General features: G+C 39.7%; 1 protein-coding gene across 3 annotated transcripts in view; it reads right to left on the bottom strand.

The window, feature by feature from the left end:
* Positions 1 to 18,401, bottom strand: part of SEPTIN10 (septin 10) — an 82,829-nt gene that overhangs the window by 12,914 nt on the left and 51,514 nt on the right. For all 3 annotated transcript variants that reach the window (XM_039459857.2, XM_039459831.2, XM_074400298.1), the window contains 3 exons: positions 13,251 to 13,412; positions 10,244 to 10,340; positions 8,850 to 9,018 (listed from right to left, as the gene is read on the bottom strand). In XM_039459857.2, the coding sequence (XP_039315791.2) occupies positions 8,850 to 9,018; positions 10,244 to 10,340; positions 13,251 to 13,412 (428 nt within the window). The remainder of the gene's footprint in view (positions 1 to 8,849; positions 9,019 to 10,243; positions 10,341 to 13,250; positions 13,413 to 18,401) is intronic.

Raw genomic sequence — 18,401 nt, 5'->3', positions numbered from 1 at the left:
GAAGAAATGCCTTCATTTCAGCCCAAACATGTTCCTCTTTTAACCTCTGTTCACCGGAAATCACTATTATGTAGAAACTTAGAAATCATGAGTCATCTTTTACTCTTCCCTTACCCTATCTCCATAGCTTATCATCAAGGCCTATTAGTTCAGTTTCTCAAGCTAAGTGTCTTAATATAACCTTTTTTCCATTTCTACAGATATCTGATTACAGCCGAACCTGACTTTTGTCATTTTCTGCCTTCACTATTGAAATCATCTCCTAATTCATCTCTGAGCTTCTAGTTCCTTTCTTTCATTTTGTTCTTCTTGTCACTCTCTAGATATTCCACCAAAAACACAGATCTCATTATCTTTTCTCAACACATTAAAGTTATGCTATCTATGGAATAAAGTTCCACCTCCTTTAAATTGCACTTAAGAAACTTTATAACCTGGCCTAATTCTACATTTCCAGATTCATTTCTCACCAAACAATTCTGATACCGTCAGGTTCCAGCCACACCAACCTGTTCATTGTTCCTAGAATACACCTGGCATTTCAGGCTTCAGTTTGTGGCCACCGTCCACTTTCTACCCACCTCCGCATGCTGCCCTGCTAATCCTCTGTCCCTCAAGGGCAAATTCACATGCAACTTCCTCTGTAAAGCCTTCCCCACTATCCCCAGTTAGAATTAACTGTTCCTTCCAAGCACTTCCATGGCATTTACATCCCGCCTGCCTCTCCTTTCTCATAGGTCACAAATCTTGAGAACAGAAAATGAATCCTTATTCATCTCTGTAACTGACTATACAGCAGAGCTCTCTAGACAGTTCAGTTTCTTCAAAAACATTCATTCAATAACAGAAACTTCTGGGAAGAGGAGGCAAATTTAACCAGCATAACCAACAGAGAAAGAACTATCCTGGAACTCTACAGGTAGTTGCCCTTTCCTATGTGTAGCATTTTGGAGGTATAATAAGCCTTCCTCTATGTCAGAAACACAGAGCGCTTCCTTCCATTTGGACTTGCTATGAGAATATCCCAAAGGTTTGACAGAGAACATAAATTTCTGCATTAGTGAGAAATTTCTATTGCTTATAAAAATCAACCAATTTCAAAATATGATGAATTGAGAAATCTTATTAAACTTAAATTTTATAACTGGAAACATTAAGCTTTTAAGTATAGGATTCTGTAAGTTCAAAGAAACACAGAGTAAGAAATACTGCACAAGAGCTACCATGGCTGAGAGGTGAGTTGTGAGGCATTCACAGGAGGGGTTCCAAGAAAGAACAGATCCTGGCTGGGAGCAGGGGCTCATGCCTGTAATCCCAGCACTTTGGGAGGTTGAGGCGGGTGGATCACGAGGTCAGGCATTCAAGACCAGCCTGGCCAAGATGTTGAAACCCTGTCTCTACTAAAAATACAGAAATTAGCTGGGCGCGGTGGGAGGCACGCACCTGTAATCCCAGCTACTCAGGAGGCTGAGGCAAGAGAATTGCTTGAATGTGGGAGGTGGAGGTTGCAGTGAGCTGAGATTGCACCATTGCACTCCAGCCTGGGTGACAGAGTGAGACTCCGTATCAAAAAAAATAAAATAAAATAAAATAAAAATAGAAATAAGGAACAGATCCTAAACACCTGCAGGAACATGTTCCTTTAAAGCAGAGGTTTAAAAAGTGCAAAATACCCTGAACACCACATCTCACACCCCAAGGAGGCATTTTACTTTGTACCAGGCTTTGTTTGTTTGTTTTAACCTTTTTTTTTTAAAGAAGCCCCTCTATTTATCAGCTACTTTCATCATCTTCAGAAACCTCACTACATTTCACTAGTCCAACACCAGACTCGTAGTCTCTAAAGACAAGCTTGAGGGGTGGGTGCGGTAGCGCACGCCTGTAATCCCAGCACTTTGGAAGGCCAAGGTGGGTGGATCACGAGGTCAGGAGTTCAAGAACAGCCTGGCCAAGATGGTGAAATCCCATCTTTACTAAAAATACAAAAAATTAGCCAGGCATGGTGGCATGGGCCTATAATCCCAGCTACTCAGGAGGATGAGGCAGAGAACTGCTTTAACCCAGGAGGCAGAGGTTGCAGTGAGTCAAGATTGCACCACTGTGCCACCGTACTCCAGCCTGGACGACAGAGAGACTCCATCTCAAAAAAAAAAAAAAAGGCAAGCTTGATGTAAAAATGGTATCTTGAATTGATAACAAATTAAGTTTTTTAAAACAATGCTTCATTAATCTATACAAACACTTGAGTTGTTCACGGAAAATACACCTACCCAGTGAAGAGACCTAACATTTATTGAATATCTGCTCCTGGCATGGGTACTCTTCTAGACTCCTTTATGTTCACTATTTAATTCCCACAGCAACCCTGAAGAACAAGCACTGATATTCTAAATAAGAAAACTAAAGCACAGAAAGTAATCTGCCCAAAGAAACATAGCTGAAAAGTAAAATGCTGGCATTTGAACCAGATTAGACTTGTTCCAAAGTCCATATTCCCAACTACCACAAATCAGACTGCCCTAACGTAGTATCTCAGCAGAAGAAAGTGATGGACTGCTTCTGCATATTTTGTATCTTATTGTGCTACTTTCTAACTTTTGACAACGTAAATTTACAAGGCGAATTTCAAATAGAGAATCTTGTACTATTTTTCAAAAGGTGGTCAAGAAAGTCAGATCTGGAAGAGAATGGTCTATAGAGTTAGTATTCTAAATCTAACGCAATTATTGTTTATTCACTGATTTATTAAATACAAATGAAAACATTTTCTTGTTATACTATTCCCCTTTCTAGCATAAAAGTAACTTGCTGTCATTTTTTTTTTTTTTTTTTTTTTGAGACAGGTTCTCACTCTGTCATCCAGGCTAATGCGCAGTGATGCATTACAGCTCACTGTAGCCTCTAACTCCTGGGCTCAAGCAATCCTCTGCCTCTGCCACCCAAGTCTACTGTGGACTAACTACCTGAAGAAGTTAACTATTTAGTTCTTGAGAGCTCCAAAGACATGAAGTTTTACTAGAATTACATCAAACACTTAAGCAACTCTGAACAACCACATAAATCTTCCTTTCAAAGCTATAGGTTTCAGAAAACTTCAATGACAGTGATTTTGTGCTAAAACATTAAAGGTGATTAACTGTGGGAAAGAGATTAGTTATATTAATCTTTAATTATTAAACTTGGGGGTTTAAAGAGTTTTATAAAGGCATGTTTCCAATGGTTGAAATAATATAAAATGTTAAGATCAGTTAATGAAATTATACGACTATAATGCTATTTATGTGGACCTCGTGACAAGCCCATGATTGGTGCTGATGGATTAGGATTTCCGCTGTGACTAAGCATACCCCTTCAATAAAACATAAGGCCAGGTGCGGTGGCTCACACCTGTAATCCCAGCACTTTGGGAGGCCAAGGTGGGCTCATCATGAGGGCTGGAGTTAAAGACCACCCTGGCCAATATGGTGAAATCCCATCTCTACTAAAAATACAAAAAAAAAAAAAAAATAGCTAGGTGTGGTGCTCGGGCCTGTGGTCCCAGCTACTTAGGAGGCTGAGACAGAAGAATTGCTTGAACCTGGGAGACGGAGGTTGCAATGAGCCAAGATTGTGCCACTGTACTCCAGCCTGGGTGACACAGCAAGACTTGGTCTCAAAAAGAAAAGAAAAGAAAAGTCTAACTGGAAAAACAAACGGAAGGTCTGGCAACAAAGAGGGCCAGAAAGTAGAGCAACATAAAGTCACCCAATAGGTTCATGTAACTTGTGTATATTGCTAGATGTAATACTGAAGCTTTTACATGCCAGCTAAATTGCATCTACCAAATTAAGTGGGAAAAGACTCCTCAGAAAACAGATACAACTTTTTTTGAGATGGAGTCTCGCTCTGTTGCCCAGGCTAGAGTGCAGTGGTGCGATCTCGGTTCACTGCAGCCTCTGCCTCCTGGGTTCAAGTGATTCTCCTGCCTCAGCTTCCCAAGTAGCTGGGATTACAGGTGTCCACCACCACACCCAGTTAATTTTTGTATTTTTAGTAGAGACAGGGTTTCACCATATTGGCCAGGCTGGTGTTAAACTGCTGACCTCAGGTGACTCGCCTGCCTTGGCCTCCCAAAGTACTGCGATTACAGGTGTGAGCTACCGCACCTGGCCAGATATAACTTCTTGAAACTATAAAAAATAAAAGCTTCCTAATACATCAGACTATAATGAGCTATAAAATATAAAAGCCTTATCAAATCATCTAATCACATATGACAAATAACCAGAAGAGACATTTTGCCTCCACTTTACCCAAGTGATCCAGAAATATAGTTAAGTTCTACTCTCTTAGGAAGACAACACTGAGCCACTGCTCTCACTCACTCTGTAGCCTGATCTAAGCTTAGTGAGTTTTTTCTAGCCATTGTGCCCACCTAGTGTGTAGCCTGACCTAAGCTGAAGAACCTTCCTTTCTAATTTTCCCTTCTTTATGTGATCAGTGAGCAGATGCTTCCCAACCTGAAGAAATGCTCAGTAAATGAACGTGATGGGAAATCTATGATTCTTGACTGCCTATCATCGAGCCCTCTCCTCTTGGTACCATTATCTTGATTACCTTTTGGGGGGCTACCTCTCCCACATGGAATATAGTCTTGTTGGCAATTAATCAGGTTTCACACCTACTCCTAAACAAAAGATAGGAACATGACCTGCACTGGGCCTACTAGGCATTCCTTCCCCAGACTATGAATTGTGAGCAGTGAACAAAAAAGGCTTGCAATGGTTTAGGTTCATTCATTCCACTGCCAGAGCTAGAAAGAAAATGGTTTCTACCTCTTCAAGGCCTTCCTTTCAAATCTCCAAGTCCAGACCTATGCAGCCTTCCAACCACTGCCTTTCTTAACTGAACACAGAGTGGTCTTCATTATTCTCCAATAACTGTCAAGGAAGCACCTCTGTACTTGTGCAGCATAAACCTGGCTGTCAACTTCAACACAGCAGCACACTCTCTCTTTCTTGATACTCTCTGCCAAGTTCCAAGACATGACACTGCTGGTTTTCCTCCTCCTCACTTCTCAAGCCCTCCTATCTGCTCCTCTTGCTGACAAACACTAAAGTGACATAAGGCTGTTTCTGAGTAACCTTTCTTTCGACTTCTCTCTATAGGCAGTCTTATCCCTGACTTGCAATTAATCATTTAAATGCCCATGACTCTTTGGCTCAGCCCTTCTTTGACCTCCAAAAAGATACCCAAGTGCCTATTTGTAATTGTCACTTGACTGTTTCAGAGGAAACTCAAAGTCAACAGGTCCTAAACTGACCTCCATTGTGCCTACCACTGCTGCCTCACACAAAAAAACTAGTCCTCCTTCAGCCATACCTATCTAGATGTATGCAGTAACCATCCACCTAGCCACGACACCACAAATTCAGGAGACTAGAAGTCTTTTGGCCTCCTGCTTTCTTACTTTATTATATCCAAACCACCACTAAGTTCTTCCAATTTTACCTTCTAATCATCTCTCAAAAATGTCCAGCTCTTTAACTGATCTCACTTTAGTCCAAGAAATGCTCTCCTAACTAGCCTCTCCTAAGCATCTCTGCACACCCCTTCAATACCTCCTTCACATTAGAGACAAGAATAATTTTTTTAAATGCAAATATATTATTCCTAAAATGACATTGCCTTCTTCTTAGGACAAAGATCAAAATCTTCCCCAGGGCCTCCAACAACTGCTGCCTATCTCTCATCTCACGCGAGACCAGGCCTGCCTTGTCTGTCCTGCTGTGCTGTGGTGTACTGATCTTACAGAGTCTTACAGACACCATTCTCTCTCTGCCTTCAGCCCTTTGGATATGTCTTGCTCTATCTTCCCAAGTTATTACAGCTCAAAACAGTCACTGCCTCAACAAAGTCTTTCTGAATTTTCCAGCTTAAATTTGGAACCCCTCACCCATTATATACTATCTACCTCTCCTTTTGTGTATATATCATAACTACAATGTACTATGCAATTAGGTGCTTAATTTTCGAACTCCCCTACAAGAACATAAAATCCACGAGAAATAATAGTCAATTGCCAGCGTTTAGCAAAGCCTTTTAAAAAAATACTTAAGATTTTACCCAGTATTATTCACTGTTGACTACCACATTACTATTGCAGCCCTAACTTCTCCCTAGCTCCAGATTCATGTTTTTAATAATCTACTCAAATTCTTCACCTGAATAGCTAATAAGCAGCTTAAATGTAATATTTCCAAAACCTCTGGATTACCAACTACACCCCTAAATTCTCCCCTTCCCAACCTACTCAGGTCAATAAAGAACACTACCAGGCACCCTACTTCCTAGGTAAAAATGGTGACTGAGTTATCCTTGATTCCTCTCTTTCCTTCAAATCTCACAGCCAAAATAATTTATCAGTGGGTCCTACTGACTTTAACTTCAAATTACATATCCTCAAGCCAGGTGTGGTGGCTCACGTCTATAATCCCATCACTTTGGGAGCCCAAGGCAGGTAGATCACTTGAGGCCAGAAATTCAAGACCAGCCTGGCCAACATGGTATAACTCTGTCTCTACTAAAAACACAAAAATAGCGCGTGTGGTGTTGCATGCCTGTAGTCTCAGCTACTCAGGAAGCTGAAACATGAGAATCGCTTGAACCTGGGAAGCAGAGGTTACAGTGAGCCAAGATCATGCCACTGAACTCCAGCCTGGGCAACAAAGTGAGACTCTACCTCAATAATAATAATAATAATAATAATAAAATTAAAATTTAAAAACATTACATGTCCTAAATATGCTTCTCACCCCTTGTCACTACCACCCTCTTCCACACCTCCATCTTCTCATGCCTAGGCCACATGGCAATCTCCTAACTTGGTCTCCCCACTTCCACCTGCCCCCCAACTCTATTCTTCATGTAGGGGTCCTCCTCCCACCCCACAACAGAGACTCTACACAGGCAGGGTCTCTGTTTGAGCTCACAGTGCACATATGCCCAATGACTAGCATCTGGCTGAGCAGGTGGTAGACAAAATAATTATTTACTGAATGACTACGAATTCTGAACTGCAGATTTCTAGGCTTCATCCCTGGAAATTCTGACCCTGCATTTCTTAATCATCCACAGGTAACTGACAAACAGGCACCCAGGCCCCTCTCCTCAGAGAGGACTTCAAAGCTGTCCCTGCCTGCCGTTACTCAGGATCCCTTCCTTCTCAGTGCACAGAGGCCTCGGAAGTGACCCTGAGACTTGGAAGAAATGAGAAGTGAGCCTCCTCTGGAAACACTAGGGAAGCTAACTTGAGATGATTAATCTTTAGCGAAGACAACATCATGAGAAAATTGTCAGTTACCAGAATGGCCTACAACCAGAAGTATCCCATGCCTGAATTTGGTGAGAGTGGGTTAGGTTCAAACAATGATTTTTTGTTTTTTCTTTGACATGGAATCTCGCTCTGTCACCCAGGTTGGAGTGCTGTGACACAATCTTGGTTCACTGTAAACTCTGTATCCCAGGTTCAAGCCATTCTCCTACCTCAGCCTCCTGAGTAGCTGGTTTTACAGGCGTGTGCCACCACACCCAGCAAATTTATGTAATTTTAGTAGAGATGGGATTTCACCATGTTGGCCAGGCTTGTCTTGAACTCCTGACTTCAAGTGATCTGCCCACCGTGGCCTCCCAAAGTGCTGGGATTATAGGCATGAGCCACTGCACCTGGCCGTAAGTACACACAATTTTTAATTTATTATACTACCAGAAAATTAACTCCACAGACTGAAGAAATTAAAAAAATTTAACTTCATCTAGGATTAAGTCTTCCAAAAGCTCATAAGCAACAGCAGCACTGATGTGATGCACTCCTCCCGTTTCCTTTTGTGTTTAGGCTGGTGCAAGTCATAAGAACCAGGGAAATAACAATGGAAAAGGAATTCTCAGTCTCATAAGAGAGTTAAAATAGCATTTGCCCCAAAGATCTCACGCTTTTCTCCATGCAAACACTGTTCGGGAATGCTACATCAAATCAATTTAATTCAATATACTAAGCATTCAAGTTTCATAAAGTCTGGGATACAGCACCATATAAAATCGCCAAGGAAGTTTCTAACAACTGTTAATATTAGTTTTAAATTACTGAGCAAGGAGGCGTTCAGATTATAAAATTCTTATAACTATGTTGTAATATGGCAAGAAACAATCTAATCTCCGACTCCCTACAAGTACTCTCATTCTTCCTTTATGTTTTGCTAAGCTTCACACATTCTAAAACCTTTAACGGAGAAAAACCAACAGAAAATGTTTTAGTTTATTTCAAATGATTCCTGAGGACTGGTTCAGAGGCTCACATTTGTAATCCCAAAGCTTTGGGAGACTGAGGTAGGAGAATCACTTGAGGCCAGGAGTTTCAGACCAGCCTAGGCAACATAGTGAGACCCCGTCTCCACAAAAAATAAATAAATAAAAATAATAAGACAATGATTTGTGTTCCAACTTACCTTTAAGACAATAGTTAAATATATCATCTGTCTCAGATAAATACAAAAGTAAAACAAATAATAAGGGTATTTTCCTTCAGTTATTCGTATCAGCATGAACTGAAGCGGGGCCTCTGCCATACATTCTTCATCATATTTAACTCCTTCTGAGTCAGACAAGGAAGACAGACTTAAAAAGCAAGACTCTTCAAAAGCAAGGAGTCAAGTGATTTAAGAAGCACAATAATTAGTCATTACTAAACAATTCTGTATCATGGTTTTGGGAGAGTTCTAAAAACTACATGCCCCATCATCCTGGATACATAAAAAAACATGCAATCCTCTCTAACTTCCTCTTTGGTAGGCTTCCCAAGAACCCCACCCTACCTGACCGGCTTGTTCTCTGGGCCCACATCTGTAAAGCCCATTTCCTCCAGTTTGCAGCGCCTGTAAAGCTCATAGTGCCTGGTATGAGTCTGCTCTCGCAGGTCCTCCATGTTTGTACAAATGAGCATTTCCCGCAGCTTTACAAAGTCACAGTGGTTTTCATTTTCCACTAGCCAGAAAAAATAAGAAAACAGCAACACTGGATTTTAATTCCTGGCACACAATTAAGTGTTTGGTGAATGAACAAATAAATAAAAACATGTGAAATAACAAACAGCAAAATGATCAGTTTGATTAATAGCTATGATTATTTCATACAAGTAAGCAAAGAAGAAACTCTTGGCAGTATACACACTGTATTATAGGCAATGTGAATTAACAGACCAGGAGATGTGCTTTAAATTTAGTAGCCAGTGGATCACCAAGAAATAGCAAAAAGATACAATTTATTGTCAACCAGGTGTTCTAGTTATTTCACACTAATATTTTGTTAGTTTATGAACTATCCTGAAAACATTTCACCTAGCATTTAACAAGAGTAGATAATATTAGTTCACTAAAACTTCAAAGTAGTAAATTTTGCAAACTCAAGAATACCATCTGTTCATGCTATAATTATCAAATTCTTTTATATAACACATTTATGATCCTGTATTAGACACTATTCAAAATTAGTGAACACACTTACATGATCCTTCTTCTATGTTTATGGTGACCAGAGGACTACAAATAAATATATTTTATTGTGACCAATACTCTTTAGTATAATTATTACTTTAATATTTTAATAAAATTTAAAATGTTACATTTTCTCAATATTTTTCATTAATTACAACAGTTATCAATTAAGAAAAAAATCAGCATTTGAAATTCAATACTAGTAAGCGTAATCTATTCCCCATTAATTAGTGCCATAAGTAAATGAACCATACAGTACTAATTACTTACTCATTATAATGTTAGATAAATAATCTAAATGTCAAGTGGATTTAACTTTTTAAGTTGGCTGATTGGTTTATTTTGGAAATAGCTAGCAATACTATGATCAGTAAAAACATGTAAATTTATAAGATGGCTGACTGTCCTTATAGTTAAGTGGTAATTAGTCATGTTTTATGGTCTAAATACTACTTTCTACATTCATATTTTGGTCAAAGTGGCCCACTGGTGCTTCCCACCTACTGACAGTCAGGGTACCTTGGGGAGGTAATGTGTGTGTGGCATGATGAGAAGGGGGAGGCTCTACATGGTGTCTAGACTTTGGCTAAAATAGTACACAGGCAACTCCTCTGACAACCAATCTCATCCAAATTCAGCATCACCTCAAAAAATCCACAAAAGGCAGCTTTGAGATTACTAGACACATATTTCTAGTCATCCTTTATCTTATTTACCTTGTACAACACCCCAGGGGTACTGGCGAGCTTTGACCATCTTGTTTCCGACTTTTACCTCATCCATATTTCCCACAACAGCAAACGGCAACTGTCCCTGAAAAAGAATCATATCAAGAACACCTTCTCATACCAGTGTGGTAACTGACTAGCTAAAATAAATTTTATGTAATTGAGAAGAGAATAATTTATTAAATAACAAATCTATTAAAATCAAGTGGTCAGCTATGCCTCAGATTTTAAAACCTGCCAGTGAATACGTACTAACTGTTCTACAAGAGTCAATTTTGGGCCCCATAAAGAAAATTATTACATGTAAGGCATTATGCTATTGGAAATACACACAGGCAAAAAACTATTTTTGTTTCTTTTTATTTTTTTGAGATGGAGTCTCGCTCTGTCACCCAGGCTGAAGTGCAGTGAGTGGCGCGATCTCAGCTAACTGCAGCCTCCACCTATGAGTTCCAGCAATTCTCCTGTCTCAGCCTCCCGATTAGCTGGGATTACAGGCGCCCACCACAACACCCAGCTAATTTTCATATTTTTAGTAGAGACAGGGTTTCACCATGTTGGCCAGGCTGGTCTAAACTCCTGACCTTAAGTGATCCACCTGTCTCGGGCTCCCAAAGTACTGGGATTACAGGTGTGAGCCACTGCACCTGGCCGAAGAAAAAAGAATTTTAGTATAGGTATCATTTCCCTCAATATTATCTTTCCCCAAAAAGACAATGTTGAGGAAATAACACACACACACACACACACACACACACACAATACATAATGTATATGTAACTATACAACATAGTGTATACCTATTGTGTGTGTGTGTATAGACGTGGTACTAATACAAAGTAGTATAGAAAATCCTAAATTAATGTCAATATGGCAAATGTCCTAGAAATTGAGTGGAGTGAGAGATCACTGGGAGCAGGAAGATAAAAGCTAAGCCAGATCAAGAAGAACAAGATTTAGATAGAGAAGCTAAGTGGGAAGAAATGGCTGAAAAAAGGAAAAGATTCTGAACAAAATGCAACAGCTAGGTTCAGGGGCAGGGAGTAGACTGGTCCGTCTGAAGTTGAGGATTAATACAGCGGAAAAGTCTAACATAAAAACTATTAAGTACTATGTTTAATATTTAAAAATTGACATACTTAGTTTCTTAATGGTAGCTTTCTGAATATTCTGGGTGAGCACAAGAAATAAAATTGATGTAATGACAATGCAACACATAGAAATTAAGATTGCTTCATTTATATTAATCAGCTTTTTATAGATTTATTTTATGTATCTCTTTTTTTTTTTTTTTTTTTTTTTGAGACGGAGTTTCGCTCTTGTTACCCAGGCTGGAGTGCAATGGCACGATCTCGGCTCACCGCAACCTCCGCCTCCTGGGTTCAGGCAATTCTCCTGCCTCAGCCTCCTGAGTAGCTGGGATTACAGGCACGCGCCACCATGTCCAGCTAATTTTTTGTATTTTTAGTAGAGACAGGGTTTCACCATGTTGACCAGGATGGTCTCGATCTCTCGACCTTGTGATCCATCTGCCTCGGCCTCCCAAAGTGCTGGGATTACAGGCTTGAGCCACCGCGCCCGGCCTATTTTATGTATCTTAATACAAAAGGGCTATGAAAAAATCAGAAAAGGAAAATACAAGAAATAGAATGAACAGTTATTGAAAGTCACCGTTAGGCACTTAACAAAGCTGACATCATTTATCCCTCACAACAACCCTTAAGATGGGCAGTATTAACCTAACTTTGTAGATATGTTAAGTCTTAAGGAGGTTAGTAACTCCAGTGAATATATGGCCAAATCTGTCGGATTTCAAAACCCACAATCCTACAAAACATAACCAGGTGTTTTAAAAATGTGTTAGCTTCAAGAAAGTACAGAACATAGTCACCTTCCACTGTATTAAACTAAAAGTTACATGAATATTTAGTATGTATATATGACACTCTAAGAGAAATGGGGCATAAATACTAGATTTAAGAGACTTCCTTAAAGATTTTAATTTCTTTTTTTTTTTTTTTTTTGAGACGGAGTCTCGCTCTGTCACCCAGGCGGGAGTGCAGTGGCACGATCTCAGCTCAGTGCAACCACTGTCTCCCAGGTTCAAGCGATTCTTCTGCCTCAGTCTCCAGAGTGTGAGCACCACCACACCTGGCTAATTTTTGTATTTTTAGAAGAGACACGATTTCACCATATTAGCCAGGCTGGTCTCGAACTCCTGACCTCGTGATCCGCCCGCCTTGGCCTCCCAAAGTGCTGGGAATACAGGTGTGAGCCACCGTGCCTGGCCCAGATTTTAAGATTCTAAAGCATGCCAAGGGAGGCTGTAAAGTCTTCTTATGTTTATAAAGACAGGATAGGAAGGTGTCATCTTTCTAAGGGAATTAAATGTGGTCCCACAAAAGGTATATCCCAGTATCACAAATGTTATCACTTTACTTTGGTGAAAACACTGTGAAAGAAAAACATGTTTAAAAATAAATTCTCCTTACACTTTTTCCAACATAAAAAATAAAATATTTTCTCTGCCGGGCGTGGTGGCTCAAGCCCGTAATCCCAGCACTCTGGGAGGCTGAGGCGGGTGGATCACGAGGTCAAGAGATCAAGACCATCCTGGTCAACATGGTGAAACCCCGTCTCTACTAAAAATACAAAAAAAAAAATTAGCTGGGCACGGTGGCACGTGCCTGTAATCCCAGCTACTCAGGAGGCTGAGGCAGGAGAATTGCCTGAACCCAGGAGGCGGAGGTTGTGGTGAGCCGAGATCGCGCCATTGCACTCCAGCCTGGGTAACAAGAGCGAAACTCCGTCTCAAAAAATAAATAAATAAATAAAAATAAAAATAAAATATTTTCTCATACTGGACTTTTTGAAAATTTACCTTGTTTAAGGTCTTTTTGGAAGACACAAGTGAAAGTATATTAGCAGCAATATTACTCACAAATTACAGTTTTATTTTCACATGGAAATAATTAACATTCAATCAGGAGCTCACATTCATCGCAGCATTGATCTTAGCAATAGTGTCATCATCTGTTGGGAACTGGTATATCTGGACGCCATTGCTGACCAATTCACTCATGAGCTTGATCTTAAACTTCTGTAATTCAGTTTTAGAAACCGTATCTGCTTTGGCAATCACTGGTATAATGTTTACCTATTGAGAATAAAGAAAAACAAAATCTCATCAAGGATTTGTTTTTTTAATCCTGCAGCTGTTTTTCACTCAAAACCATTTATTCTGACAATGAATTTCCCTAACCTAGATCGGGGGCTGGCAAACTACAGTCTATCTTGCTGTTGATTTTTATACATAAGATTTACAAGAATACCGCCAATGCCCCTTTGCCTGTGTACTGTCTACAGTTCTGTCCACACTACAACAGCAGAGATGAGTCCCTGCTGCCAGAAACCACAGCACTTGTGAAGTCCGGTACATTCACTACCTGGCCCTCTGCAGAAAAGACATGCCAACCCCAACCTAGATAGGCCCTGACTGACACTCTTCTATATACACACTCATTCATATAGATACTAGCCACAAAATCATTGCTTTTCTTTTCTTTTCTTTTTGAGATGGAGTCTCACTCTAACGCAGGCTGGAGGGCAGTGGCACGATCTCAGCTCACCACAACCACTGCCTGCTAGGCTCAAGTGATTCTCCTCCCTCAGCCTCCCAAGTAACTGGGATTATAGGCACCTCGATCAATGCTTTTAGAAAGCAGAACTCTTGTAAGATTAACCTTTCATTTGAATTTAGGTTTAGAAAGCTCACATTTTCTTTTCTCTATCTCAAAATGTTAAAATTTCATCATACACTTAAAAAGTAAAATGTGACAAAAGGTAAACTGAAGTTGCCTCCTTAATTCACTAAGAATTTTTATTTTTTAATAAGCCAAGCATTAAATAATTATGGTGATTGATCCCTCAGCAAAACCAAAAGACAGGTGAAGCTTCTCTTTCTGCCTCGTTTCAGGACTGACTCCATGCCTACCTGTGTCCCACTGTCACAGACTGACCTGGCAGAGGAGGGAAGGAAACTGCACCAACACCAATTAAAAGTGTTCATGATGCAAAGGAGTAACTGTCTCAGTATTACTTCAAGTCCCATCAGTGACAGAGAGGAAGAGATTTGGAGTTGTGAAGACCAAATAACTCATAAATCTAGTCCTATAAGATTGATATCCCCACAAAAGACTGATAGCTCCACAAATCTGTGACTGGTGGTTGTTTTTTTAGTTTGTTTTTAATCAAAAACCACATGCTAATCAGTCATATGTATCAAGAGAGTAAAACTGCAATGTAATTTTCAGATTAAAAGTAAAAAATCATAACTCCCATTCTATTCTTTTTTCTCTTCTCCAATTTCACATTGATGTAAAGTATATATCGGAATTTATCAGTCTTCCATATGCTCCAAAGGAGATAAATTTTTTCTATCTATCTATGAAATTAACGGCAGAAAACCTTCTAGCAATCCTGAGTAATCAACTTTCCTGTTACATTAATCAAAGTACATAAACATTTTGGGGTCAAGTTCTTGGTTTCAATATAATATAATTAGGTATTCAACAAATTATGCCAAGTTAATAACTTGTAATTACTTGCACAATAAACTGCTGTAGAATGAACACTAAACATCAATGTTTACGTGAGTGAGGGAAAGTAATAGATATTGCCCAGAGAGGGTCACTTGTCACCACAGGTATAAGAAAAGGTAACTTTCCATGTCAAGCAGTTGAGTGTTCTGCTTTTTAGAAACAGAAGACAACCATCTGGAGGTGGCCTGAGGAGTAGGGAGAAGAGGCCAGCAAGGACCCCTCTCATCTTTATGTAGTGCCCTTGTGTAAAACAGAATTTCCCTACACCTGCCAGCTTCCCCTATAAAAAACCTGTGTATGACTATATAAAATGGGCCAAATCAAGTTACAAGCATATCCTAGTTCTTCTTTCGAACTTATAACAAAGCTTTGGTGTTAACATTCCTGTCTGATTTGTACAATAGAAAGCTAAAGGCAGGATTTTAATAAGTGAGTCTCAATTTCAGAATTTGTCTCTCATCAACTGAATAAGGCAGAAGTGAGTAGTGACAATCTTTAAAAGAGTACATGATACCCATGATCTTTACTGTTACCATAAAATATTTCATTTTGGTTTGAATGAAATAAGGTATTGGTCAAAAAGTAATATTGTAATGCTCTTCAATGTCTTTACAGCTGGCCCCCTCATCATCTGTGGGTTCTGCTTTGACAGATTCAACCAACTGAGGATCAAAAATATTAAGGGAAAAAAATTTTTAATGACAATACAACAATAAAAATAACACAAAATTTAAAGTACAGTATAACAACTATTGACATAGCATTTATATTGTATTAGGTATTTAATGAGTAATCCAGAGATTCAAGCATATGCAAGGATACAAGCAGTTTACATAATCATGTGCTGCTTAACCATGGTGACATGATTTTGTGTCTTCACCTAAATCTCATGTCAAACTGTAAACCCCAGTGTTGTATCATGGGGACGGAGTTGCCCCTTGCTGTTCTTGTGATAGTGAGTTTGTTCTCACAAGATCTGGTTGTTTAAAAGTGTGTAGCACCTCCCCCTGCTCTCTTTTTTGTGTGTGTGTGTGTGTGAGATGGAGTTTCGCTCTTGTTGCCCAGGCTGGAGTGCAATGGCGCGATCTCGGCTCACCGCAACCTCCGCCTCTTGGGTTCAGGCAATTCTCCTGCCTCAGCCTCCTGTGTAGCTGGGATTACAGGCACGTGCCACCATGCCCAGCTAATTTTTTTGTATTTTTAGTAGAGACGGGGTTTCACCATGTTGACCAGGATGGTCTCGATCTCTTGACCTCGTGATCCACCCGCCTCAGCCTCCCAAAGTGCTGGGATTACAGGCTTGAGCCACCATGCCCGGCTCCCCCTGCTCTCTTTTCCTCCTTCTCTGGCCATAGAAGACACGCCTGCTTCCCCTTCGCTTTCCGCCATGGTTACAAGTTTCCTGAGGCCTCCCCAGCCAGGCTTCCTGTTCAGCCTAAGGAACTATAAGTCAATTAAACCTCTTTTCTTCATAAATTACCCAGTTTCAGGTAGTTCTTTATAGCAATGCGAAAACAGACTAATACACTAATACACGTGGTGATAGAAATGCAATGGAAATATTACCTTAGGTGATTCTGATGTGATGTGAACATCATAGAGTGTACTCACACAAACCTGGATGTTATAGTCTATGACACACCTAGGCTGTACAGTATGGCTCATTATTCCTAGGCTACCAGCCTGTACAGCATGTAACTATACTGGATACTGTAGGTAACTGTAATACAATGGTAAGTATGTGTGTATCTAAACACAGAAACATATAATAGAGTACAGTAAAAATAAGGTATAATCTTATGGGACCACCATTCTGTATTTGGTCCCATTCTATATTTGCTGACTGAAATGTAGTTTTACACTGCCTGACTGTCCTATACCATTTTATATAAGGAATTTCAGCATCTGCAGGGTACTGAAACCAATCCCCTTTGGATACTGAGGGATGACTAGGAAACATCTAGAACTAGTTGTTCTAAGAGTTAGCAGGTTGAACTGCTGGTTGAAGATATATTGCCTCTGAACAAGTGTTCATTAGCCCTTTCATTTATTCCTGAAAATCCACTATGGGAATATATCAATATAAATTGCTCCTAACACTTCCTAAAAACTTTTGATGACTCAAAGGTGGCTGGGTTGGACAATACCTCCAATACCAACATATAAATATCCTCGACAAACTGTGCCTATTAATTTTAAAATAAGTTTTAAATAACAAAACAATAACAGAGATGCTTCATATATGCCAGGCATTGTGCTAACTGCTTTATAATAGTCATCTCAGCTAATCTTCCCAAAAGTCTTAGAGTCAGCTCTCTAGCCCTATTTTATACATGAGAAATTGAATCTGAGTTTCTCCAGGGCCACACAGCTGATAAGTGGTGGGACTGAAGCAGAATCCAGGCAGTTCAGCACGACGGCCAGGTACTAATCCCTCTTGACTGCCTGTTTTATACCAGGGCAGTGTACTGAACCGGGTAGACTTCAGCTAACTTTTAAGACAACCTTCTTATGTAAAATAAGAGGCAGGTGTTTTTACATGGTAATTTACACTTTATCATAAAAAATAAAGAATATATTTAAATCACCAAAGCTGGAGAAGATTAGATAATATATACTTACACAGTATGCTAAAGCAAACTTCTATGGCAGATAGGCTCTTACTGGGCATGCCTATTTGCCAAACCCTCTATTTCCATGGATCTATTTAATTGATTTTCATATCTGCCTCTTGAGGTAGTTCTTCTCCCCAGTTCTTATTTAAAAAGGGAGGAAACTGAGACTCAGGGCTAAAGAAACTTGCCAAGATTAGACAGCTATTAAATAAGAGAGCCAATATTTAGAGCCAGCCTCCACTGACATCAACTTCTACAATCTTTATACAAACTACCTCATGTTGTTCCACTCTAGCTAAGACAAAACTGCACACTCTTGTTTTTATGTTCCTTTAACAAATATGAATTTCCATGTAATCAGACTCAACTATGAAAACAACTGGCTAAACGGTTAGAACATCTCATCATATGTGATCAGGTGAACAGACTGTCATATAAGCTACATCAATTTTTGCTAAAGCCAGGGGACCAAGCAACTAGTCAAAAGTAAATAGACCTATGTGCCAAAGCTTCACTAGAGAGGCCTTCATGGTTTCCACACAGGTTTCTGCAGAGAAAGCAGCAGCATCCAGAAAAACCTAGGATTTGGAATTCAGATGATGAAAGCTTCATTTCTCATACCCTTCGAGATTACCGGAAAATTCTAAAGTTTCTTTAGTATAAAATTACTGTCTTTAGCTCTCTTTTAAACAAATATAAATATCTGAAGTGAGTTAATTTATGAATTTTTCTATAGCTCCATAAATTTTTTTTTTTTTTGAGATGGAGTCTCCCCTCGTCACCCAGGCTAGAGTGCAGTGGTGCGATCTCAGCTCACTGCAACCGCCACCTTCTGGGTTCAAGTGATTCTCCTGCCTTGACCTCCTGAGTAGCTGGGATACAGGCACCTGCCACCATCCCCAACTAATATTGTATTTTCAGTAGAGATGG

The sequence above is a fragment of the Saimiri boliviensis genome, chromosome 1 (genome assembly GCF_048565385.1).
Source record: "Saimiri boliviensis isolate mSaiBol1 chromosome 1, mSaiBol1.pri, whole genome shotgun sequence".
Lineage (NCBI taxonomy): Eukaryota > Metazoa > Chordata > Mammalia > Primates > Cebidae > Saimiri > Saimiri boliviensis.
This window is presented reverse-complemented; position numbering and strand designations above follow the sequence as displayed.